General features: G+C 40.0%; 1 protein-coding gene across 1 annotated transcript in view; it reads right to left on the minus strand.

Moving 5' to 3' along the window:
• LOC136863445 (opioid-binding protein/cell adhesion molecule) overlaps positions 1–21,460 on the minus strand; it is a 707,217-nt gene extending 685,757 nt beyond the window's left edge. The window contains exons 1-2 of the mRNA XM_068225932.1: positions 21,400–21,460; positions 20,626–20,804 (exon numbers count right to left, since the gene is read on the minus strand). Coding sequence (XP_068082033.1) covers positions 20,626–20,804; positions 21,400–21,460 — 240 coding nt within the window. The remainder of the gene's footprint in view (positions 1–20,625; positions 20,805–21,399) is intronic.
• Positions 21,461–21,733: the final 273 nt, after the last annotated feature.

Genomic DNA, 21,733 nt, shown 5'->3' on the forward strand with positions numbered 1-21,733 from the left:
TAGATAGGCGCAATTACTGATTTTGTCCAATCTGAAGGTACCATACCAACACTCCATGCTAACCCTACTACTCTATGAAGCAATTTCATCCCTGCCTTCCCACTATACTTCACCATTTTAGGTCTAATTTAATCTATTCCTGCTGCTTTATGTCAATGGAGTTTTTACCATCCTTTCCACCTCCACAAGCGTAATTTCACCAACATCATTTTCCTCCTCCCCATGAGCTTGGCTGTTCGCAACACCACCAGGATAGTTTATTTTACATTGAGAAGATGTTCAAAATATTCCCTCCACCTCTCCAGTGATTCCCTGGGATCTGTTATGAGTTCACCTGAATTACTCAAAACACTGTTAAATTCCTTTTTCCCTCCCTTCCTAAGATCTTTATTACTGTCCAGAAAGGTTTCCCTGCTGCTTGATCTATCCTTTCCAGGTTATTACCAAAATCTTCCCACGACTTCTTTTTGGATTCCACAACTAATTTGTTTCGCTCTGTTTCGTTCATCTACGTAAAACTCCCTGTCTGCCACGGCCTTTGTTTGGAACCATTTCTGATAAGCCTTCTTTTTACGTTTACAAGCTGCTCTCACTTCATCATTCCTCCAAGATGTTCGACTTTTCCCATTTTTACACACAGTTGTTCCTAGGCATTCCCTTGCTGTTTCTACTACAGCATCCCTGTATGTCACCCATTCACATTCTATATCTGGAACCTGCTTAGTCTACTGTTCGAAACATCTCACAAATCATATCCATGTACTTCTGTCTCATGTCCTCGTCCTGGAGATTTTCTACACTTATTCTTTTACAAACAGATTTCCCTTTCTCTACCGTAAGCCTAGAGAAACTTAGTTCACTACAGATCAGATAGTGGACTTTAACATCGAAAAATCCCCGGAAAACTCGTACATTCCTAACAGATTTCCTGAATTCGAAGTCGGTTATGATATAGTCTATTATGGATCTGGTACCCCTAGCCTCCCATGTGTAGAGGTGAATAGTCTTATGCTTGAAGAGTGTATTCGTAACTGCTAAACCCATACTAGCACAGACGTCCAGCTTCCCATTCCCATTAGTTTCCATATCCTTCCCGCATTTACCAAACACCCTTACGTATCCTTCATTTCTATTCCCAACTCTCGCATTGAAATCGCTCATTAGCACTATTCTATCCTTCCTGTTGACCTTGACCACGATATCGCTCAATGCTTCATAAAACTTGTCAACCTCATCTTCATCTGCACCCTCACATGGTGAATACACGGAGACAATTCTTGTCCTAATTCCTCCAACTGACAAATCTACCCACATAATTCGCTCATTTACGTGCCTAACAGAAACTGTATTGCGTGCAATGGTATTCTTGATAAATAGCCCTACCTCTGACTCTGCCCTTCTCTTTCTAACACCCGTCAAGTACACTTTATAATCTCCTATCTCTTCCTCGTTATCTCCTCATAGCCGAATATCACATACTCCTAGCACATCCAGATGCATACACTTTGCTGACTCTGCCAGTTCTACTTTCTTCCTTCCATAAGCCCCATTAATAATGATAGCTCCCCATCGAATTCCATTTCGTTCGCCATGTTGTTTCCAGGGAGTCCCTTGCCTGTCAAATGGGAATGTGACTCCATTACTCCCATAGGTCCGAGACTTGCCGAAAATGTTCTGAGCTCGGTAAATTTAACAAGCAGGTTGCTACCCTACTTGCACATCGTACAAGTGAGGATCTCTCCTCTAACGGGTTATGGACTATTGGTGAATTGTATAGTCCTAGCCGCCTGAGCACAAGGAGGGCCATTACTCAGAATATGGCCACGATTACAAAATTCCTATATAAATTAAATGTTGAATTAGTACTGTTCCAGAAAATCCCTATGCTGTACATCACTATGCAGCATAAGTTATTAGAATAAATGTTTTAAAACTTGACATAGATTTAATGACGCGATCCTCATTACGCCAACTACACTCAGAAGAAACGATGGCGTTCTAACGGCAGATAATTGTGCATCACAGCGTCAACTTCATGACGTGTACAGCGCGTATCTGGGCAAACTCGCTTTGTAAGATCACAGCGCCGTTACTAGCACCATTCTTCGTAGACTATCGTGCAAATAATAAAAATGGACTGCTTGAGCAAGATAGATAGATAGATAGATAGATAGATAGATAGATAGATAGATATACAGATAGATAAATATGGTTTATTTTGACTGGCAAAGTTAAGGACACGTGTTCCTGTCTTACACATATCCAGTGAAATGTATAAATAATTTAAAATAAAAATATGTTAATACTGAATTTACAAACAGAGAGACACACAAAATACTATGCTACTGTGCTGTCGTACTGTACATAAAATGTGTACTGTAAAACACAATATCAATTAACATTTCATTCCTTAAGCATAATATATAATACCTGCAAAATATTAACATACAACGAATTGCAATAAGAAGAAGAAGAAGAAAAGAAGCTAAGCTAATTAAAGCACTCTCGCGTTCACGTTGGCATGCTGGTGGTAGATCGCGCATACACACACATTCGAAAATAATGAATTGCTAGTTGTTTAGCAAACGTAAAATCTTCGTGGATTAGAGCTCGATGTGGAAGTGCCTAGATTTTTATGGTGCTAGCTTCATGTGTACGCCTTGCCTCGTAATGAAATTGCCTCCGTTGTCTTGTTATGGCGTTCACTCACTTTCAACTGTTGCTTCCCTTGACCTACAGCCTTAACATTTCTTCCGACAGCACTAGCATCACCTTCAGCAATGGCCCTAAAGCTGCTAGTCCAGCAAACAGCTCAGGAAGAAATCCTCCTTGTTTTCGTGAACGTTTACAAAACATTGCTCTGCACTTTCGAGAAATTCTCACTCTTGCTGCGCGTGGTGCCGTAGTAATAGCTACACGAAGATTGTATTCCCCTCGGATAGCTTTTTGTTTAGCCTTTACAACATTTTCCATCCAACAGTTTTACTTTTCATTTCTTTTGGGTATCGTTATTTCACCATTCTGCACACGACATCACTCGTGAAGAGCAAATTTTGAACGAAGAGTTATTTGTTCTTTCGTTTGATATATATTACTATTGCCTATTATACATTCAGTTACATGAAGATTATAAGGGAACAAGACACACTTCCTGTTAGTGACATAGTGGCACATCTCTTTCCTAGTTCTAGTAAAACTGAAAAAGACGTCATGGAACGTTGTGTCCTTTTACTATTCGATGTAATATATCTGGCCCCTAGGTATGCTGAAAGGCAAATCTTTTACTTACACCCATTACCACTTTAAATAGCATACGCATCGAGAAGATTTATGTTTTCGCCAAGATACTCTATCAACCGCTATATGCTATTCAACAAATTGTAATGCACGATCTGATTAAAGGTGGATTGAAATATTTCAGACTAATTCACACGAGCATGTACCATTACCGGATGATGTGATTCCTAATTCTCTTATGATATTTCACGATGTCGCTACAGAACAGCAAAATGTTGTTCGTGAAAATTTGAGTATGGGGCGACATAAATATGTATACTGCATCTGTTTATGTCAAAGCTATTCTCGTGTGCCTAAGCAGTTGATACACGAAAACGCAAATGTTACTGAGCTTTTTCGGCAAGATGAGCGCAACTTGCGGCATGTGTATGATGGTCATGTTAACAATGATATGACATTCAATGACTTTAAATACATGTGTGCTACATGTTGGTCATCACATAGTTACGGCTTTTTAGTTATGTGATATTCAGTATGGACGATATGGCATGGGTTTTGATCATTTTATGTGCATTAACACAGAGTTACAGTCATCACTTGATCAAAAACCACCACCATGTCAACATCAGCAAAGAAATTTCAAAATACCTAATCCGCACTCGAAACAATATTTGACGGAAATTTAAAGAGTTTAAACGTATTCAAGTAGCCACTGAATTATTTTTGAAAACGCTACTAGGTACACCATTGAAATAAATGTTTAATTCTACTCCATTGCCGCAGTCTACTAAAAGTTTTGTTTCTTTCATTCGGTAAAGAGAAGCATGAACAAGGAAAGCATAAATAAGAAGAAAAGCAGGATGAGGAACATGAGAAGCAGGATAGTGATAAAGAAATGAATGAGGAATAAGGGGATGAGGAATAAAAACTTAACGATACTTCACCATCTGAGCTTGTTTAGTTTTTAACTACAGACGTTATAGCTGAAACGCCTACTACATCAACACTAAGCCTACCTTCTTTGTCTGAAGTTGTGATCACGCCAGAGTATCGTAATAAGTTTCAGACTTTCATTCGAAATGCCTATTGACCTCTCTTTGCTCTTTATATAGAAGAACACTTTACAGGACAAACTGACACAACCTACGGTATTCGCTATGAAGACGACTATTTCTGGATAGGTAATGCAAATGTTAAAATTTATAGCAACAGAATTATCGTAAAAGATGTAACGTATAAACTTACTGAAGGTCTCTTAGAACTTTTCTCTCACGGATACCTGACAAGGATATAATTTTACAAGAGGATCAAAAATATGAAGCAATACTTCTTGAAACTGACGCACACGACGTAATTACAATAGGACAGAAGGTGTAAATTCAAATAAGAGTCACAAGTATTGAGAATTTATTTCTGAGCTATTTCCGTCGCATCAACCAAATACACGTGGTCTTAATGTTATCTAAAAGCCTATGTTGCTGTATGTAGACGTAAGATATTGGAATGACTCTAACTTACTCGTTGAATGATTACAATTCTAAGACCATCGCAAGATACTGGTCACACAGGCCACGAATCAGAATTTCTAGAAATAGAGAGAGAATACGACATGCGGTTATTACTCAGTAATGGATCATCAAGATAAGACCTTGCTTGTAAAGATAAGCATAGCACACGAGTTAGATAAATCATCACGTCGCACCTACTGTCGCAGACGCGTTATTAAACGCGGAGATGATCTCTGACAAGCAGACTTAGGAGAAATGATTCCATATGTCTCTAGCAATAAGAGGTATAAGTATCTACTTACTGTCATCAGTGAGTACTATCTATATTTGCTTTTGCACAGCCTGTGCGTTCTAAGCCAGCAGCTCAAGTCAAAGGCGCTTTTAAACATATTGTTGAACAATCGAGACGCTTCCCAAGGCTTCTTCAAACCGATCAATGTAAAGAGTTTTACAACAAGGATTTTTCTTCTTACCTCAAGTTACTTGACATTCAACACTCAATCATCATCAATCTCAAGGCAAGTGTTGTAGAACGCTTTAATCGTACACGCAAAACAATGATGTGGCGAGAATTTACAGCTCAAGGTTCATATCGTGGAATTGAACTTCTACATAGACTGGTATCGCCCTACAACTATACACCACATTGCACTATCGGGACAAAGCCACGTCTTGTTACAAGGAATACATGACGCTTAGATGATATTCATCTTGTAATCCAAACGGCTGATTCGCACCTCCATCGCTTAACAAAAGGTGATTCCCTTCGCATCAGCAAACACAAGTCTATCCTTCAAAGGGATACACCCCTAACTTTAACACAGAAATTTTTCAAATCAGGAGTGTTAAGCTTACTAATCCAGTTACATATTTACTTCGCGATCTCAGAGTACCGCCTATTGAAGGAGGCTTCTACATCGAAGTACTTCAGAAAACAAAATATCCTAATCACTACTTAATCGAACGTGTTATTCGTCGTTGCGGAAATAAACTGCATGTCAAATGGCTTGGTTCAATTCATGGATTAATAAATATTATGTAAATTAAAACTTGAGTTTTTTATTCTCGAACCTCTACCTCTCATTCTTCATGTCATAAGACAAGATTAAGCATGCAAGCCAACAATACTGATACTTTTTTAATTTAGGACATGCTGTAGGGTAGGATTAATATTTAAAAAATTAAAACAGCACCTGCAATATATTTCACAAATCGTATTTATTTTAGAATATACACATTTCTTTCTTCAAGTAGATTTGTTATGAACTTTCTTACATAGATTATTTTACTGTCTTCGCTGTTTAATGCCACTACTTATTAACAGTTTTCCTTTCATTTCATCGGCAAAGACAAGTGCTGCTATTTTCTCAGCAACTGAAGCATTAGATGACGACACACGCTGCATAGCTTTACGATACCGATTTTTATCATCTCCACGTCTTAGTTCAGGATTGTTTTGATAATAAGCAATGTCATGCTCTTTGCAGGTAGCAACTATCCTATTAGTGCCAGGATCACCAAGTGCCAAGCGGACGTCAAGTCCAGTTCCAGGGCCGCAGTACTGGTAACTAGGAATATGAAAGAAGAACAATCACCTTATTAATGATTCCAAGCTCAGCATGCTTCCTCACCTTTCTCCCAGCACGTTTCTTCACCTTTTTATGCGACTCTTTACAAAGCAATGATAAGTGTTTATAAGCGAAGACAACTCGTTAGTTTTAGGTCCGTAATATAGTTTAATGAGTTAACATGAACGACACTGTCTCACTGAAGGTCTCGAAGCTAAACTCACTTGTTCGTGATGTAAACTACACGTTTGGAGCTCTGACAAAACAGGATCTTGCGTCCAATCACGAGGCACCTCATCCAAGATCTTCTTTACAGCATTTGCAGCTACATTAACCAAAAATGCCTTTGGTAATGCATTCAACTCTTCCTCAGTAATAGTGTTTAGTTTCTTTTTGCATGCATAAAACTTTACGATTGCCTTTTCAACTACGTTACACTTAGTATCAGATAGAAATAACACGATGTCCTTATTCTACAAATGTTTCTTTTCACACTGACGTCATTTCGACACTGCAATTTGGATATGTTGTTCACCTCCTGACTTCCACTGCAACACAACTAATCAAACATCATACTTTCATGTCGGTAAGACTGTTTAATTGTTCCTCCACTAAGCTCCTTGTAAAAAGTTTTAATTTTGTGCACATCCTAGTTTAGCATGTCGATAAATTCACGCGTTGATGGTACATACCCAAGCAACCATTCTTTCTTTACACAAGCCTTCAAAAACCAAGATCTGCTCTTGACAAATGAGCGTTCATGATCAGACCTAATTTTTATATATCCATTGTGTCTGCTTTTTGTCTTCATCTGCTTTCAAACTGTAAGGGAAAGGTGGCATAAATATTAAACTTACGACTTTTGGTGCCCTCAAAAATGTGCAGTCCAACACAGCCACCTATTGGAACACAAATTTGTTGCCGTTTACTTTGAAGCCTTGTACATCAACTATTAATATTTTCGTCATGATGGAATAAAGCCCTCCACTCTCTATAGCAGTATCTCAGAGACTAACGAAAAATTCACACTTTTACCATATATAAATGCTAGAATGTACTACAGAGTGACCATGATAACAAGTATAAGCATGTATAACCATGTCGATGTCATCGCTGCAGGTTAAAACGGAATGATCTGTGTATGGCACGGAGGCACTCTGTCGGATGGGGGCATACATCATTGAATATAAGATCACATCGTCATGGTAATGCATGTTTAGACTTGTTCGTTACTGTCGGTAGAGACGAAAAGCCATGAGCTGACAACTTCCAAAGTCACTCATGCTGTAAAGTCACGTTATTTTCCAGTCAGATGGAGACGTAAGGCCATTAGAAGACCACTCGATAACACAGTTGCCCAACCAGGTAGTCTGTCGGATGAGCTGACCTTTTTTTTAAATCACGGATTGCGACTTTGTAATTAGACCCCTACAAAAAAGGCCATGGGAGGGGCATCTGACCGTAAAACTGTGCCCAAGATGGCGACTGTGAAATTAGGCCCCTCCCAAATGGAGGCGAGAAGGACATCGAACCAAAAAACTGCGCCTCTAAGCCCTGTGTAGTTAGGCCCGCTCCAAGATGGCGTCGGGAGGGGCATCTTCCCTTAAAACTGGGCCCAAAATAGCGATTGTGTAGTTGGACCCCTCCAAGTGGACGTCGGGAAGAGCAACTGGTCATAAAACTATGTTAGGTGATATGTGCCCCCTCTAGTGGGAGGATCAGAATGGCGATGGGAAGGTCATCTGACGATAAAATTATACCCTGTGTAGTTAATCCCCTTCAAAATTGCGTCGGAAAGTCATCTGACCGAAAATCGCCGCCCTGTGCAGTTAGGCCCCTCATTAATGATGATGGAAAGTTCATCTGTCCCTAACACTAGGTTACGCCATACGTGCCCCCGCTGGTGGGAGAATAAAAATGGCGACGAAAAGATCATCTGACGGTAAAACTGAGCCCTGTGTAATTAGGCCCCTCCAAAATGGCGTCGGGAAGGGGATCTGTTCCTATGCGAATCCCCATTGCCTTAGTACTCAAGATGGCGTCGCGAGTATCCCCATTACCCTACTACTCAAGATGGCGTCGGGAAGGACATCTGTCTGTAAAAGTGATATTAGGCCCCTTCATGAGTTGAGGCTTGCTCTCTTACGCGAATCCACATTGCCCAACTACTTAGAATGGCGTCGCGAGAATCCCCATTGCCCTAATACTCGAGATGGCGTCAGGGAGGTCATCTAGCTGTAAAAGTGAGGTTATGCCCCTCCAAGACTTCCACTGTTGGCGTTGGGAAGGGCAACTGGCCGTAAAAGTGAGGTTAGGCCCCTCCAAGGTGGCGACTGTTGGCGTCGGGAAGGGCATCTACCCGTAAAACGGAGGTTAGCCCCTCCAAGATGGCGGCTGTGGGGTTGGGTTTGCTCTCTTGTGCAAATTCCGCGTAAGGATGAGGAACTGGTCTTAAAAGTGAGGTTTGGGCCCTCCAAGAGGGCGTCTGTGAGTTTAGCCTTAATCTCTTATACAAAATCCGTTAATCGGCATTGCCCCACCACTATACTAAGTGTCAATGACCTACCCCCTTATCCCCACTACTAGGGGTCAATGACCTCGTGTGCTTACTCAGTACAAAAATGCTGACGGTTGTTTGTTTTCGAACCCGTGTTGCTATACTACTTTCGTTATTGTTTTTCTCTTTACCGGGGCGGTATCCCACCGTCAGAGTGCCTCAATGAATCTAACGTCGGGAGAGTAGGACTTAGAACCAATCCTCCGATTCCGATAAATATTACAGAATTGATCTGAAATCGAACACGGAGTCTCCCAGGGAATGGTATACTCACTACGCCTGGACTGTGAGGTCAGCAAGACTACTCTACCTGGGATAAAAATATTAATAGAATTGAAAATCTAAGTTCCCGATGAATTACTTAGATTATGTTTTCCACCAATATCGCATATAAGGCTTCTCAGGCCTTTGCTCCATAAACCAGCGTTTTGTCTTACTGTAGGTATTACACTAGACTGTCCACTAGCAATCGCTGGCCAGGAGTAATTCCGTTGTGAAGATTCATCTCTCGTATACAGTTACCATATTGTGCCCCTACTAATGGGATTCTGATAAACTTACCAGCGTACACCCCAACGTGAATGGGTAAAGCCTGACATATCCCAGTCTGATGAGTCTAGTGTCAGGCCTAACACGAATCTCTGGTATATAGAGCAAACGTCCGAACAGCCATAGATCAGACTAAATATTAATTGTGCACTAGATCATGCCATGACTGTAAGAAGTATCCAGGCATATCAAATTAAATTAGGCTTCGTAATGCATATTTACGTCGATTAGAAATAATTAAATATCTTCTAAGAGAAACAAAATAGCTTTAGAAATTCTTCTCGACCCATGATCTCCCTTGTTTGAATAATTTGCGAGGAAATAATCTCCGGTTGGTTTCTAGCCTTATTCATGAGGTCATTATGTTTTGTTTCAAAAATGCCTATAGTTTAGGAAAATTCTGGTTACCTAAAATCATCTGGAAGAAAAATGGATCAGTCTGATTCAGTATATCGTCGTTGAAGGAACAAACCTTGTATTATCGCTGCTAAAACAAAACCTCTTACCTCCAAATGCTCTTCCTATCCAAAGTTATTATGGTTATCGTAAAGGAAAACGAAGCTTTAAGTGCCGCACTATCCGAATGTATGCTCGCACTTCTACAGTATAATGTATTTATGTTTCATTTTCCTTTACACATTAGCATAGTAAAAGGAAATCAACAAATTTTGTTCTGATGGACTGCATATACATATGTGGCTCGGAGTCATGACCAGACTTAAGGAGAAGCATTGGGAGATACGAGGCTTTGGCGTAACAGCGACAGGTTGTCAAAATGCTCTTCTTTTCTATTATTTTCTTTAAGACTGGTCGCCTCCCAGCCGCATATTGATATACAGTCCATCAGAACAATTTTCGATGTGTTCATTTTCCTATGCTTACATGTAAAATAAAATGAACCTTACCGTACTGTACGCTAGCAATGCACGTATTTACGAACTCCTACACTATACTGAAATTATGGTTCATTTTTCTCCACAGTTTTCATAGAAAACGAACACAATGAACTTTGTTCTGACGGACTGAATATCCATATACGGCTGGGAGTGGCGAGAGCAGAGAACTGTGACATACGAGGTATTGTGTCTTCAGTGACGATGTATTCCGTGAGGATTTCAAATCCTTTCGGGAAATATCTAATCTGTCTAATATCTAAGTATCCCCCGCTTTCTGTACGGCTTCTTTTAACCGTTTAAATGTATGCAGGGGAAATTTCTCGTAAATTCGTATTTACTTCCGGCATGAGCAGGTGCCAAGCATATTGTCCTTTCTTGAATGAAATACCAATAAAATCGGTCCTTTGAGGAACTTTTACCATCGTTCTTATCACCATCAGCAAAGGAATCAACAAAGCAAATTATAGAATTAATTGAGAAATTAAAATATTGAAACGTCATAGCACGCGCATAGTTGAGGACTACACTCTGAACAAGTAGCTTCGTAAATTATTCTGGAGAAGAGTTTCCTATTTTGAAAACTATTAAATTGGAATGAACTCTATAACTCTTGGGATAATTTCACTCAACGCACTATGTATCTTATATTACCTTCGTTTAATTGGCGCGAGACGAACAGTGTGGTATCCGAGCGTGTACCTTTTAATTTATCTCGTTAAGAGGAGACTCCTTTACATCGAACTCTTCATTGTAGAAAATATATTCCATTAGACGCTACGAAAATGTTTACATTTGAATGTCATTGAATTCATCGTTGCTGACGTTCTGTTCCTTTCTTTATTGCACAGATTTAAAGGACGGAGACAAGAACAACCTACCCTGAGCTATTGTATTTCAGAATATTATCGATTTCCTACCTGCAAATTCCATGCTTTGAATTTTCCATTTAATTAAGCATTTTTGAGATACACAGAAGTCCTGAGAAGGAGACATTGAGTTCCGGAAAGGTATCATGTTTAGGTGTTCATTCCGCAAGATTCCCTTAATTTCACTCAATAAATTTATAAAAGTAATGTATTTTAATTTCGTTGCAACTAATTAATTGAGGAGGGAATACTTCTGACCATATTTAAGTTATTTGGAACAATGTGTGTGAAAAAGATTGCCAGATATTCTATTGAATCAGTTTCTAGCACGCTGTGGAACGTTTCAAAACCCAACTTCCTTGGATAGACGGAGGGATTTAGTGAGTTTTGGCTCTACGTTTTCATTAAGAAATTCTTGGCTGGAATCTGCTGGGAGACCGCAACGTCACTTAAGTGTAAGATTGGCTTGTTAAAAACTGTACAGCACGACCGTGTGGGTCAGATCCAATGAAGTGTCTTACTAGGCTGTCAGTTTTTAATGACCCACTTCTTCAGTACTCATGGTGGCCTCCTAAAATTTACGAATACACACAACCTACCGAACACTGTGATTCATAAGAGTAAATGTAGCTCTGCCTGCCGCCTGCGTTCGGCTATGCAAAACGAGCGAACCTTGAACAAGATAGCAATACCACGTATCCTACAATACCCTTCCTGTCCATTATTTTCCTTAAGACGAGTCACGCCTCCCAGCCACATATGTATGTGCAATCCATCAGAACAATTTTCGCTGTGTTCATTTTCCTATGCTGATGCGTGAAGGGAAATGAACCTTAAATATATTTCACTGTCGCTCTCTCTCTTTTCGTTCCCTTAATTCTGAGAATCGTGATCTCTGAGAAGTCTGCGTCTCTTGCGGGACCAAAAATTCAACCCCTTTATACACTTGATGATATTACACCACCGGGTGGGAACTCGTCCACGATCTCTCTTACCAGGAGCATTTCCAAGAACGATCAGTTTTTCTGTGCTGTCAGTCATTCCCACGTCGTATTATGTGTAAAACTCACTGTCTACATATTAATGTTAATCTGATTCTGAAGTTTATCTGTTTTATGATGGAAACATTGGTGCAAAATGCTATGATAATCTTCACCAGCACCACATTTCAAAAGAATCGATTTTCTTCACGACTGAAGAGAGGAATTCACGTCTCGGCTCCTTAGAGGAAAATCGAAAATACCAGACTTGATACTGATTTCATTTTCTGTGGTAACGAGATAGACAGTTCTTTCTGTAAATGACACAAATTCACCATTGCACTTTTGACCACAGTTGCTCTTCTCTTAATCTCCGGAGCACAACTGCGTGAACTATAAATGGCTAATCAAGGTATAGAATTACTGAGATGTTCTCCAATTCATTGAAGATTTCTGCGTTCGCGTATTTCTCGGCTCTATCAACAATCATTATTTTGCGGTCTTGTTCACTTTATTATTTGGACCCATTTAAGCACAGACATTTTTGACACGAAAAATGAGCTTCGCCATTTCCTTCTCATCACCAGCAATGAGTGCAGTATCGTCTGCATGGATATTTTCTTACCACTAACAGGAGATCGAGTTCAGCCCGCCATAGAAATTGAATCGCTCGGGTGACTGCACAGAGCCCTAACGGATCTCTTTCCGGAAATTGAAATAGGACATGAAAATATGCATTCCTTCAGTATGCTAGGGTAAGATTAATTTTCCTTTAAACTTCAGCATACGAAAAGGAACACGGCTAAAGTTGTTCTCACGGACTACATGTCCATATATGGCTGGGAGGCGTGACCAGTCTTAAGGAAAATAATGGATAGGAAGAGCATCGTCGGATACACGGTACTGCTCGGACAGCGACGACATGCAATCGTGGTAACATAAACGACCATTCCAGTAACATGACGTTTATTGTGTGCTGTTGCAATGCGATCTAGTTGATAGGTTGTGTGCATTGGAACCTAAACATATACTGTTCAGCATGAATTAGGAGTGATATAACAAAGAAAATTAACGTCGAGGTGCAGTAGGAGTGTCCCTCCTTCTAGTCGGGAGTGCGTGTTTGTTGTGGATGAAGCGGAAAGTTATCTGAGATCTAGAAATTGAACCGTGGTTAGAATCCACATATATGCAGACATTTTGAAGTAATTCGTTGGTTTATGGTACCTGTGCTCAGCAGAGAACCACAGCCAGTACGTTCCGGAGACTTCGAACGACCGATGACTTGGAAGGCCACCTCCTGTTACAGACGTGTTGTGTACACCAGACCAACATCGGCCGATCACCTGTATTATGTAACTGCTATCATCATTTGCATGCTTTTTAATTAAAACCAATTGTATCAGGAACTGCACTATCTGACTTCAATGCGGAGAAAACATGTTGTTAATACTTATTACATAGAGCGCGCAATTATGCAGCCTCTTTATCGATAGTCCTGTTTTCAGATGACTCACTAACACACAACAATGATGCCTCGTAATACCCGATACAAACGGACATTTTCAGAACCAAATAATAAATAATTCCTTGAAATTAAGGAAACATGTACCAGTAATAGGCAGTGAAGTAAAGAGATACTGGCCTCATAAACTACAATGCACCTGCCACCTTTGCTAAGTCGAGATCTAGCCGTCAGAACGAAGTTATCAGTCTAGATATTTCGTACTAGTTCATAGGATTAATGTATGCTGCGTGTTCTAACGTAAGTGTTATTCCCAGTTGTACTGATTACAGTTCCTGTTCTTGAATTACCTCTGGCGCTAGCGATTCCGTCCGTATTGTCGAGGATAATTTCAGCCATAGCATTGTGGTTATCGTGTTAGGGAACAGGCACCTATGATTTACGTTTGTCTATAAACTACGGCATGCAAAACAGTAACATGAAGTGCCTGGTAGGCCACTCAGTATATTATTTTATTACGTTTGAAACTGTGTAAACTAATTTTGGTGTTCAGATAATGTACTTCCTGATAGTCGCTCATCATTGAGAAGTGAAATGGCTATCCTTCTTTGAAGGTAGATGTATTACACAGCAAATGAGAGAAACATTCTTCACGTGCTGAAATGTTATACTAGTCCAATAGAGAAATCTCCAATGGACCAAAACGCATCAGGGTAGGTAGGAATTGAAAGGGCGAAATCCCATTAAGGGCCATGAAGCGTACAGGACAGGGGAGAGGCATCCAACATAGTCCTCCTTGCTCTCAAGGATAATGAAGAGAGGGACACGGAACCCCACCAGGGGTGACACAATGTAACACGACAGCCAATACTTACCTGAATATGTTACAAGGGGGAGATGTCCCTCGAGGGAGGGGACTTCATATGAAATGGTGACGTGTGTTTCCTCTGAGGGCAGAGAAACCGAATCATGACATAAAAATGAGATGGGTTCAATGGTCTTTTTCTGAATGACTCTCACAAACAGAAGCACACTGAGAGTGAGATGGAAGCTATATGAATTTCAACGAACGAATCTGAAACCATTGGCCAGTATTTGCAGACCTCAAAGGCTTATTCAATGTTCTTCCAGATTTTTGAACATATTTTCGCTTAAGAAATCTAACCTCGTATCCCACAGTGTTCTTCCTGTCCACTGCTGGTTTACGCATGCAAGCAACTGGATGAGGAGGTGCTATCTCCATCTTCAGAAAGTTGTGAGTAAAGCACAATCCGATCCTCCGCCTGCTTCCACTGGGACGACGCACCGGACTGGTTCACAAGTCCCAAGCTCGATCCCGCTGGGTATCCTCTGCTTCCGCGACCCATGACCGTATCTGGCACAATTTTAAGGAATTACGTCTTCCTGACGACAATCGATCATATTCAACTACTATAATGCATGTGGACGAAATACTTGGAAATAGCACTGTTTAAAAAACCAACAGAACAATTTTCGTTGTGTTCATTTTCCTATGCTTGCGTGCAAATGAAAAGAAAACTTAGAGTATTGTACTCTATCAATGTATATTCGCAAGAAGTACTTACGCACTCCTACAGTGTACTGACTTAAGGTTCATTTTCAAATTTTAATCAATCTCTACTGATCTGCATTTAAGGCAGTCGCCCAGGTGGCAGATTCCCTATCTGTTGTTTTCCTAGCCTTTTCTTAAATGATTTCAAAGAAATTGGAAATTTATTGAACATATTCCTAGGTAAGTTGTACCAAATCCTAACTCCCCTTCATATAAATGAAAATGGCCCAAATTCGTCCTCTCGAATTCCAACTCTATCTTCATATTGTGATCTTCCTACTTTTAAAGACTCCACTCAAATCTTTACTCTAATAATGTCATTCCACGCTATCTCTCCGCTGACAGCTCGGAGCAGGTCGTCTTCTTTTTCCCAGCCCAAACTTTGCCACATTTTTGTAACGCTACTCTTTCATCGGAAACTACCCAGAACAAATCGAGCTGCATTTCTTTGTATTTTCTCCAGTTCTTGAATCAGGTAATCCTGGTGAGAGTCCCATACACTGGAACCATACTCTAGCTGGGGTCTTACCAGAAATTTATAAGCCCTCTCCTTTACATCCTTACTACAACCCCTAAACACCCTCATAAACATGTGGAGAGATCTGTACCACTTATTTACAATCCCATTTATGTGATTATCCCAATGAAGATCATTCCTTATATTAACACCTAGATACTTACAATGATCCCCAAAAGGAACTTTCACCCCATCAACGCAGTGATTAAAACTGAGGGGACTTTTCCAATTTGTGAAACTCACAACCTGACTTTTAAGCCCACTAATCAACATACCATTGCCTGCTGTCCATCTCACAACATTATCGAAGTCACTTTGCAGTTGCTCACAATCTTGCAACCCATTCAGTCACACATTTGTCTAGTCCAATTGCACTTATTTTTGCCAGTAGTCTCCCATGATCTACCCTATCAAATGCTTTAGACTGGTCAATCGTGATACAGTCCATTTGGCCTCCTGAATCCAAGATGACTGCTATAAGGTGCTGGAATCCTACAAGTTGAGCTTCAGTCGAATAACCTTTCCTAAAAACGAACTGCCTTCTATCGAACCAGTTATTAATTTCGCAAACATGTCTAATATAATCAGAAAGAATGGCTTCCCAAAGCTTACATACAACGCATGTCAACTTACTGGCCTGTAATTTTCAGCTGTATGTCTATCACCCTTTCAAGTAAGCATAGGAAAATGAAAACATGAAATGTCGTATGGCTTTTAGTGCCGGGATATCCCAGGATGGGTTCGGCTCGCTAGGTGCAGGTCTTTCTATTTGACTCCCGTAGGCGACCTGCGCGTCGTGATGAGGATGAGATGATGATGATGAAGAAAACACATACACCCAGCCCCCGTGCCATTGGAATTAACCAATTAAGTTTAAAGTCCCCGACTCGGGCGGGAATCGAACCCTCTGGACCGAAGGCCAGTACGCCGACCGTTCAGCCAACGAGTCGGACAGCATAGGAAAATTAACACTACGAACATTGTTCCGATGGGATGCATATCCATATGGGGCTGAGAGGCATGACCAGTCTTAAGGAAAGTTATAGATAGGAAGAGAATTGTTGAATACGAGCTTTTGCTTATTAAGCGACGATATACTATAGCGAGAGAGGGATATACATATATATACAGAGAGAGAGCGAGAGAGCTAAGTAGGAGGACTTATGTTCTATTTCATGCAATTATGTCCAAGTCTGTCAAATTGTCTGCTACATATTGACGTAGCAACAACTCCTAATAGGATCTGCTTGAAGGGCTACAGGCTAGAACATTTGTCGCAATGAATTTTGGCTGAAGTCTTCGTACGATGGGGAAGTTAATGAAGGATAATTGGGGCGTATCTCCCACTCTGCCAGAATGTGCGCCAGTATCGCGTACGGGTTGGTTTATGAAGGAACTGTTGCTGAAAACTTCGTATTAAACACTACCTCCAGATAAAAGAGAAATGCACCTTTCATACGAAAAAGTGAAGATGTTAGCAAGAAAATTTTGAAATAAAACATATACCTGTTCAGCTAGGCTCACCTTAGTGTTTGAATTTTAAAAGACCAGGTAAAGAAAATTAACGGAGGTATAAACAAGGAGTCAGATAATTAAAATAGTGTAATATGTTGGCTTCTAAAGACGACAATTAACATGTATTTACACTTTTGACCTGAAACCTCGGTTGGATGGAATGGTATTTCGAGAAATATCTTGATAGAGTAAGTAGAATCAGCACTTTTATAAAATTTGAAATCATGGAAAAGTTAATGACAGGTTTCGTTTTAAATTCAACCCTTACTTATGCTCAAAGAACAACAGTGAATTACTCGTCTGTACGTACTCCATTTTCGCCATCATCAGTTCAATTATTGCTTTTCAGTCTCCTAGGCAAGATATTCAGCGTCTGTATTCAAATACTAATGCGATTTCTTGTTTCGTTTAGTTATCGCAAGAGACCCTCAACTTAAACACTCACCATGGACTTGCGGATCGACATTATCTGAGAAAATATCATTAAATGGTAAAAGAATTTGAGCGCATGGAAGCGAGGATTACTTATGCAAATCAAACTGCGAAGTCTCCATTTGTGACATGGATTTGAGGTCGCTTCGCCTTGGAAATTGTCTCTTCTTTCTTTTGGGGACGACATAAAGCGAGGAGAAGTGCAGCGTTCCGTAAGATTCTGATGGACAAGAACAAGAGGGCGAGGCAACGAGACGGGCCGGGCAAACGGAATAAAGAATTTCGAATTGGATGGCAGGCAGCTAATATTGGCTCGTGGACCTCAACTGGGGGCTAACACACCTGCTCTCTGCCCTTATCCTGTAGCCTTCTAGAAAAAATGACGTACATGTACACGTTATATTTTTCATCCTTATGTTCGTGCATAAACTACGCGACACCATTCCTTCCATTCTCAGCTAATGACTTGCCCTAAGTCCTCCTTTGTTTATCGAACACTTAGAGACGCCTCCTGACGAAATGACAGTGAAATAAATACGGTGAATTGATAAATGTCTTTGGGACATCTTCCCATCTTCTAGAAAGACATATCACAAGATCGTCTCGTACTGTAAAATGAAACAACCAACCTGTGCCCACCTAACAGAGATAAGGCACACTTCTTATCGTTCTATAATTCCATATTGTGATATTGTGAAGTTATTACTGAATTCATTCTCTAGTTTACTTATAACGTTCACTTCTTGGGGAGGAAGTATCACAAGAAAGTCTGTTTTAAAATAAATACCGCGGGTTAAGAAACAATACCACGTGTCTGACAATGGTCTTTCTATCCAAAATTTTCCTTAATACAGGTCACATCTCCCAACCCTGTGCGGATATGCAGTCCATCAGAACAATTTTCGTTGTGTTAATTTTCCTATGCTCATGTGTAACGGAAAATGAACCTTACATACAGTATACTGCAGGAGTGCGCAAATAACAGTGCGGTACGGTAAGGTTTAATTTTCTGTACACAAGCGCGTAGAAAAATAAAGACAACGAAAATTGTTCTACTGGACTGCGTATCCGTGTGTGGTTGGGAGGTGTGACCAGTATTAAGGAAAAAGTAGATAGGAAGACCTTTGTCAGGTGCGTGATATTGTTTCTCAACCCGCCATAAGCTTTCACAAATTATGGAATACTCTGGTTGTTCATGTATGATTCAGCCAAGTTCACTTGCACAGTAGAGTACAACACACTAACAGTACGGCAAATTAAATATTATTCTTTAGTAAACGTTTTAAAGCTCCGAAGGTCCTGATAATGCCCATATCACACCATGAATAATGTAAAATGTAATATTATACCATAATACATATTTTAAAACACCTTCAAAGTAATTTCTGGTGATGTCTCCTGGTGGCTGCAAGAACTGAACCTTGTATATCCAACGAGTGAGATTATTCAGAGGATATCAGTGGTAGTAATTTATCGTGCATGCAATAGGTAGTATTTTGGAGACATGTCGGTTCCTTGTGTTGATAGGTTTCTTTCAGGGAGGTGAGTTGCGCCCGTAACTACTCTGCCCTCTTCACCAGGACTTTACATTCATTTAGAACACAAAGTACTGTATCTGCGAAAGCGCAGGCAAGTCAGCACAAAAAGGCTTAAAAAAGAGAACGAAGACGCGACTTCGAAATAAGTTGCGTCATATACAACTGCTCCAAACTGACAGGAAAACAGTAAGCGGTCGAGGAATTGTTAGTTTTTATGTACCCTCGTCTTGAAGCATTAGCGTCGCTGCTGCTATATTTCTGGACTGATACTGCTGAACAGGAAAACGTACTGAAAACGTAATCAGTACTCTGGACTCCTTATTACTGCAATGTACGTGCAGGACAAAAGCCAAGTCACATTAGAGGAAATGTGAGGAAATTTCTGGCAATTAATTCCATCCAATCTGGTAATAATACTTTGTACGAAGGTATGTTGCCAGTAACGCTAATCCGTATGTAGCGTAATTGGTGGAAATGTAGGGTTAGTTGGTGTTTACATTTCAATGGGCTTCGCAAACTGAAATGTTGTCATGCTTTCCGGTTCAGAGAGGAAAGCAGTAGGATATTATAATTTTGCTAGTACGTTCCATCACTGACGATGGTGGGCATGTTTGATGACTCAATATCCTACGCGTGTCTCGGGCAGTACATGAGGGAACTGTAGGGTTCGAGAGTAAAATTCCATATAACATGTTCGATTAAGATTTGAAATTTTGGTATACCGAATGCAATATGAATGTGAAGGATACTCATGGACGATGTGAGAAAGGCAATGAACAGGGTGTTATTGGGAAAGAGATTTACGCAAAGATGGCAGGGGGTGTGCAAACAAATGGTGAAAGTTTAAATGGTGTGTACAAATAAGCAATTTAAGCAGTGTCCATCGAAGATAAAGAGATGATTAGAGCAAGGGAGAAAGTAAGGAACATTAATGCGATACATGGAAAAACGAAATGAATGTTGCGTATCTCCAACAGGATTATGAACGAGCAGAATAATATTTGAACATTGAGAAGGAAGACATTTAAGGAATTTTAACTGAACTTGAAACAGGGAATGGGTAATTCATGGAGAATAGCATATTATTGCAATATCTTCCTAGCAATCAGTTAACGAAGAAGAGATGATGGTCAAGGGATAGACGATACATATTAGAAGTGATAAGTACTGAAACAGGAGGTGACCTATACTCTATGACTAAGTTAAACGCTTGAATTATTTTAGAAATATTAAAATTACAGAGAAATATGCTAGGAAATGTTTCTTATATTCATTCCGCTTATAATTCTCTGTGCCTATTCAGTGAACTCGTGATTATTTCTATACGATTTTCTTGATTCCTTGAGTTATCCCTTGTGCTAAAACAGAAATTAGTACTCGGTGTATTTGCAAAGATTACCGTAGATGAATACTCTCTGTCTCCTTACCGTGCGCTCTCCCAGATTGCGAACTCGGCAGTGCAGGAAGGCGGTTCCACCAAGCTGCACCGTGATGTTGCTGATAGTGTTGTTGTCGAAACTTGGTTCTGTTAGGCGCTGGAACTCTTCAAAGTTGGAGTACCACAGTTGCTGCCACTCGGAATGACGGTGCGGAACTTCCCTCCGACCTGAAACAAGATAACATTCACCGTTTGAAACACTTCGGTTGCATTTCCTTATTTAACAGGTTGCATAACTTATCTGGGAAAACAATAAGAGGAATCAAGTTCAAAAAGCCCGCAAGTGATAAACATATTAACAAAGTAAATAAAGGATCAATCAATCAATCAATCAATCAATCAATCAATCAATCAATCAATCAATCAATCAATCAATCAATCAATCAATCGATCAATCAATCAATCAATCAATCAATCAATCAATCAATCAATCAATCAATCAATCAATCAATCAATCAATCAATCAATCATCTGTGATCTGAATTTAGGGCTGTTGCCCAGAAGGCAGATTCCTTATGAATACTTTACCTAGATTTTTCAAAAAGTTTTCAAGGAACTTGGATATTTATTGAACAATTCCCTTGAGAAATCACTTCATTTCCTAATTCATATTCCTATAAATGAATTTTTGTTCCTTTTCCTGCTGTTGTGTTCCAATTTTATCTTTATTTATTACCTGTCCAACTTTTAAAAGCTCCGCTGAAGCTTATTCGTCTACTAAAATCATTCTAAGCCGTTTCTCCACTGACAGCTCGGAACATACCACTTAGCCGAGCAGCTCTTCTTCTTTCTCTCATTTCTTCCCAACCCAAACACTGCAACATTTTCGTAACGCTACTCTTTTGTCGGAAATCACCTAGAACAAATCGTGCTACTTTTCTTTGAAACTTTCGTGGTTCTCACATCGAATACTCCCACACGCTGGACCCGTACTTTAGTGGAGAGTTGCCAGACTACAACCCAGCTTAGATAAGTACAGAAACACGTTGTTCTTACCACGGACGAACTGTTCGCCTATACAGCGTCCACAAGAGGCCAGGCGCCATTAATATGATTATTATTATTATTATTATTATTATTATTATTATTATTATTAT

This window comes from Anabrus simplex, chromosome 2, assembly GCF_040414725.1.
Source record: "Anabrus simplex isolate iqAnaSimp1 chromosome 2, ASM4041472v1, whole genome shotgun sequence".
NCBI lineage: Eukaryota > Metazoa > Arthropoda > Insecta > Orthoptera > Tettigoniidae > Anabrus > Anabrus simplex.